Source organism: Lynx canadensis, chromosome B2, assembly GCF_007474595.2.
Source record: "Lynx canadensis isolate LIC74 chromosome B2, mLynCan4.pri.v2, whole genome shotgun sequence".
Taxonomy (NCBI): Eukaryota; Metazoa; Chordata; class Mammalia; order Carnivora; family Felidae; genus Lynx; species Lynx canadensis.
The window spans coordinates 53,755,361-53,773,550 of record NC_044307.1 but is presented as its reverse complement, the minus strand read 5'-3'; the positions used below and the strand labels follow the sequence as shown (position 1 = coordinate 53,773,550).

General features: G+C 38.9%; 1 protein-coding gene across 1 annotated transcript in view; it reads left to right on the top strand.

Moving 5' to 3' along the window:
• Nucleotides 1–18,190, top strand: part of COL21A1 (collagen type XXI alpha 1 chain) — a 174,300-nt gene that overhangs the window by 78,170 nt on the left and 77,940 nt on the right. The window contains exon 10 of the mRNA XM_030315738.1: nucleotides 5,249–5,311. Within this exon, the coding sequence (XP_030171598.1) occupies nucleotides 5,249–5,311 (63 nt within the window). The remainder of the gene's footprint in view (nucleotides 1–5,248; nucleotides 5,312–18,190) is intronic.

Here is an 18,190-nt window from a genome sequence, read left to right as displayed (position 1 = left end):
TTTTGTAGATAACCATCAAATAGAGTTACCTGTGAAAAACAGATCTAGTATTCCTGCTAACCAGAAATAGATTTCTGGGAGCTGATAGTTGAGTCCTGAGACTGAAACTGAGGTGAAATTCTTGTGTGGGTAGGTGGGTAAATGCTTATTCTAGGATAAAGAAAGTCATCTGTTTAGAATTCTCTGAGTTTCCAAAAGATAGGACAACCCTATTGGAAAACTAGGTCGAATTGACTGTGGTAGCCTGTACTTAGACTTACCATGGCATTATAACTCTATAAAAAGCATAGAAATATATGTCTGTTACTGGATTGCGAGTTCCTTAAAGAAAAGCTAATTCATTTTGCATTCTTAATGTCAAATATAGGGAGGATCCAATAAACCTGTTTGAATAATTTTTCTACGCAAGCACTTTACATTTAATAAAAACTAAATTCTCCTTTGAAATTCCAGTGTCTAACAGTGCTTAATGATGGTAGTTTTTTAATTTAATGAATTATGAAATCATTGAACAAATAAGATTCACCCCTCTTCCCAGTTGACTTGTGTGGGATGGAATGCCTTTGTTGTGCTGTGGAAGATCCAGGCAATCCCCAATTTACAAACACCCCCTTTCTTTTTTTTTTTTAAATTTTTTTTTTCAACGTTTTTTATTTATTTTGGGACAGAGAGAGACAGAGCATGAACGGGGGAGGGGCAGAGAGAGAGGGAGACACAGAATCGGAAACAGGCTCCAGGCTCCGAGCTATCAGCCCAGAGCCTGACGCGGGGCTCGAACTCACGGACCGCGAGATCGTGACCTGGCTGAAGTCGGACGCTTAACCGACTGCGCCACCCAGGCGCCCCCAAACACCCCCTTTCAAAAGACCTTTGTGATTGGCAGGTTCTCTCTCCACTTGAATAGTCATAGGAACGTTTGTGGGGGCAGACTCCCACATTTGATCTAACCTTGATATTAGAGCTATTAGTTCAGAAGTGGAAAGAAGGCGTTTTGTCCTCTTTTTAGGAAGGAGCAATTTCTTACTAATCCTTTCCTCTGAAATTGCTGCCTCCCCCTCTCCAGCTGTATCTGTCTCTATTGACTTCCTTTGTTTCACCCTCATCAGTCCACTGATTAGGGATTTCTTTGAGCTATCAAAGTATCCTCTGTTTAAAATACAAAAGCCTTTGGAAAATTTCAGGGGCCACCGGGCATTCACATTTTTATGTAGATTTCCCCAGACTAAGTGGATTCCTTCTAGCCTGTGAGTGGGTGTTTGAGTTTTGAGGGAGGGAAGAGGTTGGTTTGGGAAGAGGGAATAGGTCGTAGGTCAGGACTCCTGCAAGTCTTCAGGGGAGCATGAAGGCACAAGGATTTTTGAGAAAAGGGCTTGAATACCTGGGATGTGGGCCTAGGTGAAGGGCTCCAAAGACCTTTGTTTCAGATGAGCAACTTAAACTATTAGCTTGCTTCTGCAAGCACAACTGTTTCTTACTTTAATTATTCATATTTACATGACTTGAGAGGCCAGATGCAGAGATGTTTTAGCTTAGTCCATGACATTTCCACTCCTGTCAACAACTCAAAAATCCTGTGGCACGAGTTCAGTTCAACATAAGTAAGTATTGCTTTTCAGCTGAACACATAGTTTCTAAAATTCAAAATGTGCAAATGTTTCAACTAAATTAGAAGAAACTGGATTGGGAATTTAGTCACAGTTGTACAATAGGCCCTACGTCTCAAGTAATATATTTGGAAATTGTTTTCCATGTTAAGTTTCTTAGCAGTCCCCAGGTCTGGTTCTAATCAGTGTATGCGTTTTAATGTGGGCAGGGACAGTGGTGTTTAGGAGCATGGACTCTGGGCCTGCATTGGCTGAGTTCAAGTGACATCTTCACTACTGCTGTGTGACCTTAAGCAAGTGACCTAACCCTCAGGGCCTCAGTTGTCCTATACAGAAAATGGGAATAATGAAATTACTTGTGTCATGGGATTATTAAAAGGATTAAGTAATTTAACATATGTAAATCTCTTACAGCAGTGTGTAGCATATAATTAACAAAGGTTGAGCATCAGCTTTTATTATAGTAATACAATTGAATTTTTATTCTGATTGTTCGTCTCTCCAAAATTAGTGTTTTACTTTATTCTCCCAATTTTATGGAAACAACACCAACCCTTCCTGAGTTTTTGCAAATAAATAGTAGGGCAATAGTCAAAATAACCAGTAAAACCTACCAGAAATAATAGAACCTGAAAAAGAGATTATTTTCCCTCTTGGGGCCCGTTCACCAGTGTTATGGTCCTTACAAAGTCACATTGGATTTATCTTGTGAGTGATTTTTTTTTTTGTCTTGAAACCTAGTTTTTATTTATTTAAAATGTTAAGTATGTTTTGTACTTTTATGCAGCATTAAACCACAAATCTCGTTTCTTCTTATCCCAAACCTGTATTTCAGCTTTGTCATAAAAAATAAACCCTCTAAGATCCTTTTTTTTTTTTAATTTTTTTTTCAACGTTTTTTATTTATTTTTGGGACAGAGAGAGACAGAGCATGAACGGGGGAGGGGCAGAGAGAGAGGGAGACACAGAATCGGAAACAGGCTCCAGGCTCTGAGCCATCAGCCCAGAGCCCGACGCGGGGCTCGAACTCACAGACCGCGAGATCGTGACCTGGCTGAAGTCGGACGCGTAACCGACTGCGCCACCCAGGCGCCCCTCTAAGATCCTTTTAATATCCTAGATTTTGCTGATGATTAATATGCTGCAAATAAAGAGGGTCATTAACAGGAAATTTGACTTAAGTCAATTGGTAGGGTCACGTTGGTGGCTCAGTTGGTTAAGTGTCTGATTTAGGCTCAGGTCATGATCACATAGTTCATGGTTTTGAGCCCCTCCTCTTGCTCTGAGCTGACATTGCGGAGCCTGCTTGGGATTCTCTCTCTCTCCTTCTCTTTCTGCCTCTCCCTTGTTTGTGCTCTCTCTCTCAAAAATAAATAAACTTAAAAAAAGTTTAAAATAAATCAACTGGCAAATAGTTCTTGAATCTCTACCTAATAGCATTTTCAACCCCTGCCTCTTCTGCCAAAAAAGGACGAGTTTGCACAGTTTCAGTTCAAATGATAAATGCAGACTAATCAAGGAAAAACTGAAAGAAATCTACTTAAGAATAAGGAAACAGTTAAGAGCTGCTATCGCATTTCAAAAGAAAAAGACATCAAGTAAAAAGGAATAATTGATTCTTTTTTTTTAAAATGTTTTCAAGAGAGAGAGGAGAGCAAGGGACAGGCAGAGGGAGAGAGAGGGAGACACAGAATCCGAAGCAGGCTCCAGGATCTGAGCTGTCAGCACAGAGCCTGATGTGGGACTTGAACTTGGGAACTGTGAGATCATGACCTGAGCCAAAGCTGGACGCTTAACCGACTGAACCACCCAGGCGCCCCTTAAAAATAATTTTTTTTTAGTGTTTATTTTCGGGAGAGAGAGAGAGTGAGAGAACAGGGGAGGAATAATTGATTCTTAAGTGGATAAGGAAGGAAAACTTCTTGCCAAGAGAAAAAAAAAATGGAATGTGTTGAAAGACCTCAGGTCCAATCTGAACATGGATAAAAGATGGCAGGGAGGCCAGAGGTGAAGGTGGATCCTCTCATAATAAGAACAGTAAAACTCAGGGCGGCTGGGTGGCTCAGTCAGTTAAGAGTCGCATTCTTGCTTTCTGCTCAGGGCATGATCTCGTGGTCATGGGATTTATCCCCATGTAGGGCTCCATGCTGAACATGGAGACTGTTTAAGATTATTTGTCTCTCTCCCTCTGCCTCTCTCCCCTACTCATTCTCTTTCTCTCTCTCTAAAATTAAAAAATAAAAATAAAAAAGAGAAAACGCTAACTACCTAGAGAACCAGAGTGTTACTCCTTAATGGAAGTCCTTGGGTTAGAATTATAAATTCTGTCTCTTCAGAAAGACATTACATGTTTCAGCATTATTTTTCTCCCTGGATTTATAGCTACTCTTCCTCTCTTTTAAAAATGACATTTCCATTTTTCTTAGCCTTTCCTTGTGCTATGCCTCGTGGGCAGCTCCTAAGTGAAAAGCCCATCCCTCCTTCATTGGCCACTTAATAGAGTTCACATAGTTCTTTCCATTTTTCCTGTTCCATTTTTCAGGAACAAATCTCCCTAACCAGTAGCCTGAAGTAGTATTTCAGACTAGCAGATCTGGCTCTGTGAAAGTACCCTTAGTACTGGTGTTTAGTTAACTTACAATTATTGGGGTCCTGTGTGAATGATTTCTTAAATAATTAATTATTGAACTGAAATCAGTTGTCTGACCTCTAGGCAGGAGTTTACTGATAGTATATGTTTTTAAGCAAGATGCCCCATGTGGATCTCATGGACTCAGTAATAGATTAATACATTAATTTTGAAGTATTTCTTAGAATTAAATTATACAACTCCCTTATCTCACAAAAAACGTTCCCTTTTTTATGGGTGGTGACCATCTGAATGCCATTGGACAACATACTAGAGTTCCATAAAATGTGCCTGGGTGAATTGTCATATTGTAGGGAATAGTGTTCTTGGGACATCCTTGGATTGTGAGGGCAAAGGTCATTTCTTCATTTCTAGGTATTAAATGTGTTAAAGACTGTGGGGGTTGGGCAGATTTATTTGGCTTGGCCATGCTTTCATGTAAATATTCAGATTTAAAAATTTTAACATTATTAAAGAGACGCATTGACTGGAATAAAAGAAATGAGTGTCATACAGCTTTAAACTTGAGTCCCATGCGTAAGATCATAGAGCCTGTGGACTTAAAAAAAAATTGTGAATTGAATTATGACATTATAGGTCATTGATATCTGTAGTGTAACATTTAGAATAAAGACTGTAGACTTACAAATGAAAGATGGCTATTATTGAAACCATATTAGCTGTGACACTTAATTTGTTTAGAATTCTAAAAATGTCCTGCCATAAATACTGACATTTTACATTAGTGAAAAGTATCTCACTTGTTATACTTGATATACTCACAGAAATAAATCCTTGAAAATTTTGCATAATAAAAAGCCTTTATTTGGTAAAGTGGGTGTTTAAAATATGGCATTTTTCTAACCCTATTTTGGGACTTATGTTTTTTTTTGTTTTGTTTTGTTTTTTAACATACAGAGAGGTACAAATAATGGAATTGGTTTGAACCTTGAAGGCGTCTGATTGCATCATTATGGTTGGTCATTTTGTACTGAGGATTTTTTTTCCTTTCTAGGGTGAACCTGGACAGCCTGGGAACCCCGGCTACCCTGGACAATCTGGTCAAGATGGTAAGCCTGTGAGTACTGAAAGCTTAGTCATCTCCAGTACTGGGATTATGTCAAAGTAAAAACTGCACTGGGTAAAGTTAAACAGGCAAGGAAGACTTTATTCAAGACTGTTGTAATAGGGAGAGAGATTGACCTCTATTCAGTGAAACAAAGGAAGGGTTCTTGCGTGCTGGCCTGAGCTAGTGAAAAAGTACTGGAGAACTTTAGGTGGGTGATCAATGGGGTGGCAGGAATTGAGTTATCCTGAGTTTGGCAGATGTTTTCCTGTGTGATTAGGGCAACTGTCTTTGGTAATTGGCACTTCTCAAAGTTAGGGTCCTACCCTCCCTCAGAGACTGGAAGATCCGGGTACTTCCCTTTCTTGATGAGTGTATTTCAAAGGGATGGCTCCTAGGTCCTTGAGAAAGACGTTCGTTGCTAGTTGCAAAACTGACAAGAAATTTTGAAAAGGTTTGCCACTCAGAGGGTCAGAGAAAGTGACAAATTTTCTAGAGTATAAATGCTCTAAGAAGAGGGAGATCAGGAGCCTAGGGTCAGGAAGAAGGCTGTCTGAAGTTTAGTTAAGCTGAGGGGAACATTAAGCCTGGTTGGGTCAATAGGATCAGCTTTCCAGTCACTTTTTAGGTGCATTATCCCCAAATTGCATGCATCTTTGTTACATTTAAAAAGTTGTCTAGTGAGTATCGATGCATAGCTAGGTTCAGAAATCTTTTTGTCTTTTTCCTTCATGTCTATGGCAGTTTTCAAGTTGAAGATCTTTTTAAAAGTGATATTTTCCTAAGAACATACGTGCACTGGAATATATTGACTAAAAAAATAGTGTCTTGTAAGTTTCAAGAGAACTGTAGGGAGACTTTTGAATTAAGGAAACATAAAGCAAATCCACTTTAAAGCATTCTAGGCAAATATTTTCAGATAGCTCAGCTGTCAACATGTTTATAACAGCAAATAAACATGAGGAATTTGCTTTTAAATGTTAGATAATTGTCATCCAAAATATCTCTTTATCATGAAACATTAACTTATTGCATGAAAGATGGGAAGGTGTGTATTGTGAGTCAGTAATATTTAAGGAATGAAGGAACCACAGCCTGATGTTAGACTATCACTATCCCAACCATCAGGATAGAGGAGCTTGTTAGTTCCTGAGAGAGGTTTGCTGACAAATTCAATACAAAAATATAGCCAACTTTTGAAGAAGTAGTGATGTGCTGGGGTCTCATACGCCAGTTTTGTGTGGGAAAATGGTACACAGGTGAGCCTTTCTGGAGAGAGATTGTTGGAGAAGGGAGTTGGAAGAGGTCACAAAATGGTCACAAAAAGCTGTAGAGAGCTGAGGAGCTGCCGGGTGGCTGGGGTGGTGCTGCTCAACTGACACACTGGGATGCATTCTAAGTGTGATGACAATGCATTTGGGAATTTTGAGATAGGAAGTAACTTGACCTGGCTTATGTTTTAGAAAGATAAATATGAATATTATGTGGAGAGTAGATTATATAGGGCAAGAGTGGAAACAGGAGATGTGTCGGAGGTTATTTCAAGATTCTAAGGGAGAAGTAAGACTGGCTTGGACGGGTTGATGTGGTGAAAGGGAAGATAAGTGGTCATATTCTGGATTTTTTTTTAATGTAAAGCTGACCAGAATTGCTGTCAAATTAGGTGTGAGGCATGAGAGAAAGAGTCGAGGAAGACTCCGAGGATCTTTTGTGAACAGCTTACTGAGCTGGACAGCCCTGGGAGAGAATGCCTTGTTTCTCCTAGGATGCCCATGGTGCTTGCTAGGATATTAGAGGAATCTTGAGTTCAGGGATGTGAGTTCAGGGAATGAAAATACACAGTTGGGACTCCTTCATTTGTAGATTTATCTATATCAAGCCACCAGAGTGGATGCGATCATTTAGAGAGTAATCACAGATTAGAGAAGAGAAGAAGGCAGAGGACTGAGCCTTGGGCTGTCTTTAGAGGAAAAAGGGGAGGAAGATGCAGCCATGGAAACTGGGAAAGAAAGGCCAATGAAGTAGGAGGAGAATCAGCAGGGGGTGGCATCCCCAGAAGCCAGGGGAAAAAAACATTTTGAGAAGGGAGTGCTCAGTTGGGTCATTGTTACTAAGAAGTTTTGAAAAATGAGCTCTAGGGGCGCCTGGGTGGCGCAGTCGGTTGAGCATCCGACTTCAGCCAGGTCACGATCTCGCGGTCCGTGGGTTCGAGCCCCGCGTCAGGCTCTGGGCTGATGGCTCAGAGCCTGGAGCCTGTTTCCGATTCTGTGTCTCCCTCTCTCTCTGCCCCTCCCCCGTTCATGCTCTGTCTCTCTCTGTCCCAAAAATAAAAATAAAAAGCGTTGAAAAAGAAAATTAAAAAAAAAAAAAAAAAAAAAAAAGAAAAATGAGCTCTATGCGTAGTCCATTGAATTTGCTAGATGGAGGTATTGGGGCCCTTGATAAATGGGGTTTAGGGAAGGTGGGTATAAAAGCTGGATTGAAATGGGTTCAAGAGAAAGTGTGAAGTAAAATGATGACTGAATATAGGTGCTTTTTCTGAGGGGTAGAATGAGGAACAGATGAATGGAGCAGTTGCATGGTTAGGATGTGGGATAAAAGGAGGGTTTTTTTAAAAGATGGGAGAGAGATGCCTGGGTGGCTTAGTTAGGCCTGCGACTCTTGGTTTCTCCTCAGGTCATAATGTCACAGTTTGTGGGATTCTCCCTCCCTCCCTCTCTCTATGCCCCTCCCCCAACTTATGCACCTGAGTGTTCTCTGTCTCTGTGTCTCTCTCTCAAAATAAAAAAAACTAAGAGATGGGACATGTTGTAACATGTTTTTATGATGATGAAAATGAGGCAGAGGGGGAAAATATCCGTGATTTGGGCGATAATGGATGTTTTCAGGAAGAAAACCCTTAGGTAGGTGGGAGGACATTGGTATACAGCATGGGCATTTGAATCTTTCTGTGCCGTTGTAGGCCAAGCTGGTAAGTACAGAAGTAGCTTGGTAGCGATTTGTGGGAAAGAAGGTGAAAAATGTATCATCAGACATTTGAATTGAATGAAACAAATAGGTTCTTAATCTAACATCTCCTTTTTGCCTTTAGCCTCAACTCCTGTAACATGGCAAATTTTCCTTGGAGTTTCTTATATCCCAGCTGTTCTCACTTCATAACTTAAAGTGTCATGTGACTTGGTGGCATTCCTCACTGTGACTCCTGAGTCCCAGTAATGGTGCTGCCTGAGCCCCTGTGTGAACTCTTTCCTAATCACACTGGGTGGTGGGATGCCCTGGAGACCCTTTCCTGGGCCCTACTCTGTCTGGGTACTGGTAGCTGTGGTGCTTTCCCCCTCCGAAGCAGATACACTTGACATGCTGAAATATCATCTGCTGGCACCTCGTAATGACACAGAGCTCCTCTGAGAGCACTACTAAATTATTCAGTAATAATAATTTAGTATAACAATTAATTATAATAATATTAATTAGTTATATAATTATAAATATTAGTTATATAAGTACTTATATTAATATATTAGTAATGTTAGTATATGTAATATATTAATATACATGGATACATATTAATGTGTGTTAATATATTGTAATAATTAATATATTACTATATAATTAATATATGTTAATATAAATTCAATAATATAGATAATATATATAAATTATAACTATATATAAGTGTATTAAATTATATTAAATTAGTTATAGAATTAATATTAATTAATTGTATAATAATAATTTAGTATAAGTTATTCAATATATCGAGGTGAGTGCTGAGCAAGCTTTCACAGGCTATCAGCTCTAGTTTGCTTTTTTTTTTTCTTATTAAATATTTTGTCAAGAATGAAGTACTGGAAACTAGTTGCAATAAGCCTGATATAATAATCATGGATATTGCTTTATGACTTTTATCTAAGCTATAATGGATTTATTATGTCATCTCATTGAGTACATGTGTATGTGTTTGTATGTGTATATGACTTTATGTATAATTATAGGGATAGGTACATAGTACCTGATATTAGAGGTTAGATGGTATTAGAGACTATCTGATGTTAGAGAAAAGACAGAATAATGTCCACATCCTAATCTCTAAGACCTGTAAATGTATTGATTAGGAACTCCACACACATGATTAAATCAAGGATCTTGAGATGCAAAGATTATCTTGTGGAAATTTTTAAAAAAAATTTTTTTTCAACGTTTATTTATTTTTGGGACAGAGAGAGACAGAGCATGAACGGGGGAGGGGCAGAGAGAGAGGGAGACACAGAATCGGAAACAGGCTCCAGGCTCTGAGCCATCAGCCCAGAGCCCGACGCGGGGCTCGAACCCACGGACCGCGAGATCGTGACCTGGCTGAAGTCGGACGCTTAACCGACTGCGCCACCCAGGCGCCCCATATCCTGTGGAAATTTATCTGAGTGGCCGGTATAATCACAGTGATCTGTATAGGAGGGGGGTAGGGGTGTCAGAGTCAGGGGAGGAGATGTCATGACAGAAGCAGAGATCAGGGTGAGGTGTCCATGTCCAAGGAATGTTGGTAGCATCCAGAAGCTGGTAAAGGGAAAGAACACTTTTTCCCCTAGAACCTTTAGAGGGAATGCAGGCCCGCTGACATGATGAGTTTAGCTCCCTAAAGCCATGTTGGGCTTCTGACCTACAGAACTACAAGTGTGTGTTCGTTTAAGCCATTATGTTTGGGGTAATTCGTTACAGCAGCAATAAGAAACAGTTTCTCTAATGTTAATCTGTTTACCCAAAGGTACAGCTTTTCCTAAATCTCTCCTTTTCCCTGTAGGAAATCTGTAGGAGATAGGAGTTGGGGCAGGAAGAGAAAGTGAGTCTGGGAGCCAGAACAGCTGAAGGTCATTAGTATGTGTCCAGGGCCAGTGCACAGCGGGAGTGGGAAGGTGTGGGTGGAGTCTCTGGCTGGCGATTGAAGCCATCTGGACCAAGGAGAGTTGGATGGAACAATTCGAAGGGAATTCTGCTTTGTTTGGATTTGGTTCTGTGCAATCCCCTTCAATAAGCAGCTTGAATCTCTTTCACATAACCAGGCCAAGTCAACTAAAGCTTTAAATAGGAATTATTCCATTCTGGAGAAATACTGATTTTCATAAGGAAAATGCCTTCAAACAAAATGAAAGAGCGATTTTCAAATTCTTCCCCTCCTTTCTCGATTTCTATCAGCAGTGTCTGAGCATATTACTATTTTGCTATTCTATCATTATATAGAGAGAAGCAGGGGAAATATTTCTATATCCTGCTAGGTAGTTCAGAGTAGTGCTATTAGTAAAGACATTATACTGTTATGACATTGATTTTTTTTGAAAGAAGGCCTACTATGAAAATATATAGGACTGTTTTATGATTTTGTAGTAGTGTTTGTTTCTGTTTTCTGTCATTATTAAGTACTCTTCATGAACTAAAGTACTTTATGAAACCAAAGCCCTTGCTGGCTGTTGGATAGATCTGAGGCTGTTTTGCCCTCTGTTTTGCTTTTAAAAATTGCTTTGGTTTCATGGGCCTCAGTTTCTTCATCTGGGAAATGAGAAGATGGTGCCAGATGAGGCCCATGTTCTGTCCAGTGTTGATTTTCTAAGATTCCATGAAGGCCATCACATTTACTGAGAGAGAAAGGTAAGCTAGAATAAACTGTCAAAATCTGGAGTTGGTTTTCTGTATTATTGGCTTAAGTGATTCAGGAATATTGATAGCACAGTGCTACCAATAGACAGAAGAATAGATTGGTCAATGAGCCACACTCCATGATGCAGCACCCCTCTTTGTCCCCACCGCCACCCCTTCATTGTACCCCTGTGTCATCTAGAGGTTCCAGAAAGTGGCTAGCTGTCTATGGAGGGTTCAACTTTACAGAAGTAGTCAACACACATGGGGAATTTCAAAGTTACCTGACTTGATCAAACTACAAATACGAGGGATGGGGCAGGTTAGTAGGAGATGAATTTGTGTACATAGGAGGGAGAAAGGAGGGGAGATCAAATAGGGTTCTTCAGGCCATTGTGATGACTTTGGCTTTCAGTTGAAGTGAACTGAGGAACCACTGGAGGATTTAAGTAAAGGACTGATGTGATGTAACTTACTTACAAACAAAAGTACTCTAACTTCTGAGTTGAGAATAGATTTTAGGGAGATGAGGACACAAGCAGGATCAGTTAGGAGGCTCTTAAAATAACCCAGGAGTAAGATGATGGCAGCTAGCATCAGGATAGTAAGTAGTGAGGCAAAGAGAACTGCTGACTTTCTGGGGGTATTTTGAAGTTAGAGCTGATGGAATTTGATGATGTACCCTGCCTGAGTTTGAGGGAGAGAAGTCAAAGGAGACTCCAGTGAGATGTGGAAGGATGGATACGGAAACTAGGGCAACGGAAATTAAGAGTTTGGTTTAGGTTATATTAAATTTTATCAGATGGTCAAGTAGAATTTTTTTAAAGATTATTTTTGGGGTGCCTGGCTGGCTCAGTCATTAAGCATCCAACTCTTGATCTCAGGTCTTGATCTCAGGGTCATGCATTCAAGCGCTATGTTGGGCTCTGCGCTGGCTGTGAAGCCTACCTGAAGGAAAAAAATGATTAAAAAAATTTTTTTTAAAGTAATCTCTACATCCAGCTTGGGGCTTGAATCCACAACCCTAAGGTCAAGAGTCGCATGCTTAACTGATTGATCCAGCCAGCTGCCCCTGTTCAAGTACAAATTTTAAGTGGTAGTTGAATATAGAAGTCTGACAGAGTGATTTTCCTCTTGTCCTTTTCTATAGGAGTGATAGTATGTTTCATGTTGATTAGTAAGAGCTTCCTATACACTAAGAGAATCAATTCTTTGGCATCTATGTTGTAAATGTTGCTTTTAATTATTTATTTGGTTTATAGTTTTGTTTTAATTTTTAGTAATGTAAAATTTTCTCACAATTAAATGTTCTGTTATTTTTTCCAGTGTTTTTTTTTTGAACATTACTGTATTCATTTACTGTATTATGATTTTTGAGAATTTTTAATTCTTGATTTCACTTTTGGAATTTATTTTGGCATTTGGGGTGACATGGAGATCCAAAAAGATTTAGCGAACTTGGAGAATGGCTGTTCTAATGTAGTGAAATTCAACCCAAATAAACGTATGGCTCTTACTTGTCTGGGATGTGTTATTTAAATTTAACCATGGTGAAGAGGGATTTGTAATGGGGTTGCCTGAAAGGCTGATGCAATACTTGGCATTGTTAGTAAATATATAATGTCTATATTAAGAAAGATGACAGTCCTGCTTTTGAAGTGTTAGATTTGGTTTAGGATACTATGGGGAATAGTAGAATTTGGATTTGACTTACAAGAGAGAGATGGGGAGAGAGTGAAAACTCAGAAGAATGTCTGTCAGGGAGAATTGACTGTACCTCAGGTGTAATCCAAACAAGAGGTGCTGTTTTAAAATTAGTCGAGAATGATGGTAGAGAATGGAAGGAAAGGGAAGAAATCTGGCAGTTACGCTTGCAGAGTAAGCGTGACAGGAGGTGAATAATTAGTAGTAGAACAATAAGACCCATGAGACAAGTTTTTATGTTTTCCTCAGACTCTTAACATGGTGCCAGTTGTGGACTCAACAGTTTAAGAGCTGTGGGCAATTTGGGGCTGAGTGCCATGAAGATTAAGGCCTGGAAAATGGGGTACATGAGGTTACAAGCCAAAGGAATGGCTGTTACTTAGCTTAGAAAAGAGAATTGTAAGAAGAGGCTTACTGAAATGTGTATACAATACACATCTAGAGAAAACTATTTCTACCTGAGCTCTTACTTCACCTCAGTTTGGATTCCTTTAGCAAAAAGGTTTATTGTCTCACTGTCTCCCCGTACTATAAAATACACGCACACGCATGATCAAACCCCTCGTGAGAGTCTTACTGGTAAACTAAAATTTGGACCACTTGCCTCAAATGAACTATCTTCCACTTGGGCAGTTTATCTCCCTTTTGTAAAATAAAATGTGATTTAAAATTTTTCTGTAAAGCTTTCCTAGACAAAGCTTGGTCCACTAGCTAATTCATTTTTCTCGAACACACCCCTTATGTAAATCTCCTGTATGGATCTCTCTATGTTTTCCTCATGGGCCTCTTAAGTACATTACTTATTTTTTTTTTTATATTATGGATAGTATATACAATAATGATGTGTGTGTAGATATTATATAGAAATGTTACTTGTCTGTTTTTTTTAATTTTTTTTTTTAATGTTTATTTATGAGACAGAGAGACAGAGCATGAACGGGGGAGGGTCAGAGAGAGGGAGACACAGAATTTGAAGCTCCAGGCTCTGAGCTGTCAGCACAGAGCCTGACGCGGGGCTCAAACTCACGGACCGCAAAATCACGACCTGAGCCGAAGTCGGACGCTTAACCGACTGAGCCACCCAGGCGCCCCATTACTTGTCTGTTTAAATTCTTGAAGGAATTGATTGATAACACAACTAGCATGTGTGATTTTAAAGATAAATTTGTGCTTATATTTTGTATTGTTTTGATTGTAATCTGTATGAATGCAGGGCTGTTTCTGCCATTATTTTAGAGCCATCAGTAGTAGTGACTGGTTGGGCACCATAAACATTTATATGTTTGTTTTCTTATTCATTCTTTCATTCATCCATTCATATACCTGATATTGATTGGGTATTTACTTTGCTCTTGGCACTGTTATAGTTTGAGGAGATATGCAATGAACAAAAAAGACAAAACCCGCCATTTTGAAGCTCACATTCTGCTAGGGAGGGACAACAATAATGAATATACAATAATAATAATAATAATAATAATAATAAGTGATATCAGATTTTGGTAATTACAATGGAAAAAATATAGCAGAACAGAAAGAGAATGAGGCTAGTTATTGGTCACTTCTCTTTGAATAGAAAATGTTACTATTAGAAATTTAGGTTAGGAAGTTAAGAACTATTAAAGATGCTATTGGTTACCTTAAAAAGTTGCATATTCTCCTTTTGTTTTTTTAAATGTTTACTTATTTTGAGAGAGAGCAAGAGCACGAGTGAGCAGGGGAGTGGCAGAGAGAGAGGGAGAGACCGAATCCCAAGCAGACTCCACAGTCAGCACCAAGCTCGATTCAGGGCTTGAACTCATGAACTGTGAAATCATGATCTGAGCCAAAGTTAAGAGTCAGACCTCAACCGACTGAGCCATCCAGCAACACTGTACATTTTCCTTTTGAAATAAGCTTAGTATAACTTCAAGTGCAGTCATACTCAGGGAATGAGGCAATTTACCTAAGCTTAATTAAGTTTTGTGAATCTGAGAACCAAGCTGCATCTATAGAGGTTGTCAAAGGTAGGCAGTGTTTTTCTTTTATGTGCTTAGCTCAAGGCAAACTATCATAGGAAAGCAGGTGATGTGTTCCATATTTATCACTCATCCACTCTTACTTAAGGGTGGGAGAATTAGGTATAAATTTCATTTATAGTAAATGTAGTCTGCTTTGAGTAGAAATTTTGTCCCCCAACAAAAGTCTATAGCTTCCCATTGTCAAATGTAAATTTTTTATGTTAGTCCACAAAAATACATTAAAAAAATGTGCTATTATTTGGCAACCAAATAATAGTATTTTACTCCAGATTCCCCCAGTTAGTGATACATTATCTGCCATCCACTGCACAAATCAGAAACCTGAGCATCATACTATAACTTCAGATTCCTGACATCCTGTAGCTCATCATCAGGTTGAATTAAATACACCTTGAATGGACTCAGGTTCTACCTACCATTATCTCTCTCCTGCAGGAACCTCCCACTTGGTCTTTCTGCTTCCCCCTGCCGCTTAGAATTGTTATCTCCATAGTGTAGCAAGCAAGCTTCTCAGAGCTCCAGTCTGACCTTCTGGTATAGTGGATTGGTTAAAGACCAAAAACCTTCATGGAGCACCTGGGTGGCTCAGTTGGTTAAGTGTCCGACTTTGGATTAGGTCATGATCTCACGGTTCGTGGGTTCAAGCCCCACATTGGGCTGTGTGCTGACAGTTCAGAGGCTGGAGCCTGCTTTGGATTCTGTGTCTCTCTCTCTTTCTGCCCCTTCCCTGCTCACACACTCTCTCTCTCTCAAAAATAAATATTTAAAAAAATCCTTCATAAGACCCACAGGCTGTGCATGAAAGCTGCAGTCTACTGGTCCAGTCTTGTTTGCAGCGTGCTTCCCCATGTGCTGTCTCTTTTGTCTCCATGGATATGTCTCATCTTGTCATGCTTCATGGCACATTTTGAAGGGCTTCCTCTTCTGCACTGCGCTTCCTTTAGTGTTCCTTTGAGCTTGTCTCTTCAGAAAGCTTCCCTGACTATCTACTCTTCACCTCCCATAGCATTCCAGTTCTTTCTTAGATCTTAGCTCGGGTTTAATTTTATATATATTAATGAGATGTATTGGTCAAGTAATTTGAGCAGTCAGTTAAAGCATATAAACTACTGGACTGGTAGTTCAATTAGGTGGCAAATGAGTTGAGTTTCTACATTAGCTACACATGAAAAGACAGATTTATGAATATTTTTTGAATTTAGTTGTGTTGAGCTATAAAGTGTGCTGGTGGCAAGAAGAATCCACAGTGGATATTAAAAATATACACTTGATTTAGGTTACTTAGTTACCATGGCTGTACACTTAAGAGTATCTGTGGGAATTTTGGAAAACTTTGAAGAAAATTAATGTAATAGAATAAACTTTGAATCACATTCTTACATTTCAGAAAGAAGAGTGACATCCAAAATGATTTCTCTGTATTTTATTCTCATTTTTAGAGTTTAGAGCACTGAAAGAAAATTGATTACTCTATCCTCCTCACTACTTGAGAAGATCTGTATGTTTAGATTGGCAGAATATTTTATGGCCTGATCAGAATTGGGCTCAGAAGAGATTGTGACCCTTGCACATTTGCTGATTTTATTTCCTTAATTTCCATTTCAATGCTATACATTTTTCCTGGAGCATTATAACTATGAATCATGGAAGGAAATTAAATTGATTCTGTATTCTTCAACCCTACAATTTGGCAGTGAGAATATTTTTTTCCTAAAAAATGACTCATTTACAAAAAGACTTTCTGTGAACGTGGAAAAGACTTTACTGTCAGAAATCTTGCACATGGCTGTAGGGTGGATATTTGGACCTGCTAATAATTGCAAAATGGCAAAATTAGTGTCGAAGAGTATTGATCAAAGATCATGTGAAATTTGCATGCCCACCTGAAAACACAGAAGCCTGTGTGTTCAGAACAATAAAAACTCAGCGAGCTATATGGAAAGCTTATCATTTTTTCTGTTTCAGGGCATTTTCCTTGTTCAAGTGTACCCTGCTATGAGTCAACCAGTGTTTAGTTCTTGCTCCTCTTGGAAATTGTTGTGTGTTGTAATATTCCTCCCTGTTAACCTTTATTTTCCTGATTTTTAGTCCAAATTTCATTTTTCTGAATTTCATCCAATTTCTTCTGGTGGTTTACCCTGGGATCCCCCAGCTTGGATGTGGTTTTGATTTTTCTTAATTTTGTTACTAATCATGCTTCCTCTAGCTTTTAAAATAATCTTTGAATTTCTTTATATAACTAAGTTTTCTAGAATGCCTCTCACCGTAAGTTAAAAAAAATCCCACATCAACTTGGTTCTCATATTGTGGGAAGCATTTGTTATTTTTTGTATTGCAATTCTTCAAAAGACAAAACAAACAGGGCCATTATAAAATACACTGAAGCCTTGTTCACATGTTCACCATTAGATCTATATGAATGTTGCAAAAGGGTTAAATCATGATGATGACTGGATCTGCCATTCCTCATGTGCTTGTGGTGCCACACATTTTGCAGAAGTGTTCTCATGGTTTTGTACAATAGCCATTGAATCTGAAGAACAGAAAAAGAAAAACTCACATTTGAGTTTTTAGCATCTGCCAGGCATTTTCACCTGTGACTCCGTTTGTTTCTTTTCAGAAGTGAATTGGGCACTGTTATCCTGGTTTGTGGTAAGAAACTGACACTTAGCTAGGCAAAGTTAGTCAAAATCCTGTAGAAAGTAAAGGGAGGAGCAAAAATTCAGCCCAAGGTCTTCCAATTTCAAGATTCATTGTCTTTCCACTTTATTGAGTTGCCTCCCAGGATTTGGGGATATGATCACTCGGCCTGAGGTCACATTATGAGTCAGAGGTGAGCTGGGAACACAGTCTGGGGCATCTCCACATTGCTTTAATCCATTAAAATGTGATGTGTCTTCTCTAACAAATGGATCATATTAATTTACTTCTTCGAAGAAGAGAACAGCTTTTGATCTTCTACAAAAGATTCGTTTTGTAAAAAAAGTAATAAAGCAGATACGACATTTGGCTTAACTTTTGAAAAAATGTGAAAAAAATAATTCATTACAGTGAACTTTGCAGATGACCGGCCATTTTGATAAATAGCCAATCTCCATGGTAACTTTCTTTTGAGGAATTTTATGAACATTCATATTCTTTGGGCACTCAGAATTCTAAACAATTTAAAAGCAGCCTGGCAAATATGCTTTTTTGAATCTGATTAATTATCCTAGAATCATAAGATCAGATCTACCATGAAGCTTTTTCTGATAAGAGAGTGTTCCCACTGACTCTGTCAACTAACGAATAACTTTCGGCCAGTTATTTAATCTTATGTGCCTCAGATTCCTCATCTGAAAATAAGGATAATACAGCACCTACATTAATTAAAGGGTGATTGTGAGGGTTACATGAATTAAGTGAAGTACTTAATCTGGACTCTGGTGAATTCTGTATAAATCATTGCTATTATTGTTTCTCCCGATTACGGCAGCCTGTTGTAAATCCTATCAGACTGTCCAGAGAAGTGCATACAGGGTTTTGAAGGATCTGGAGG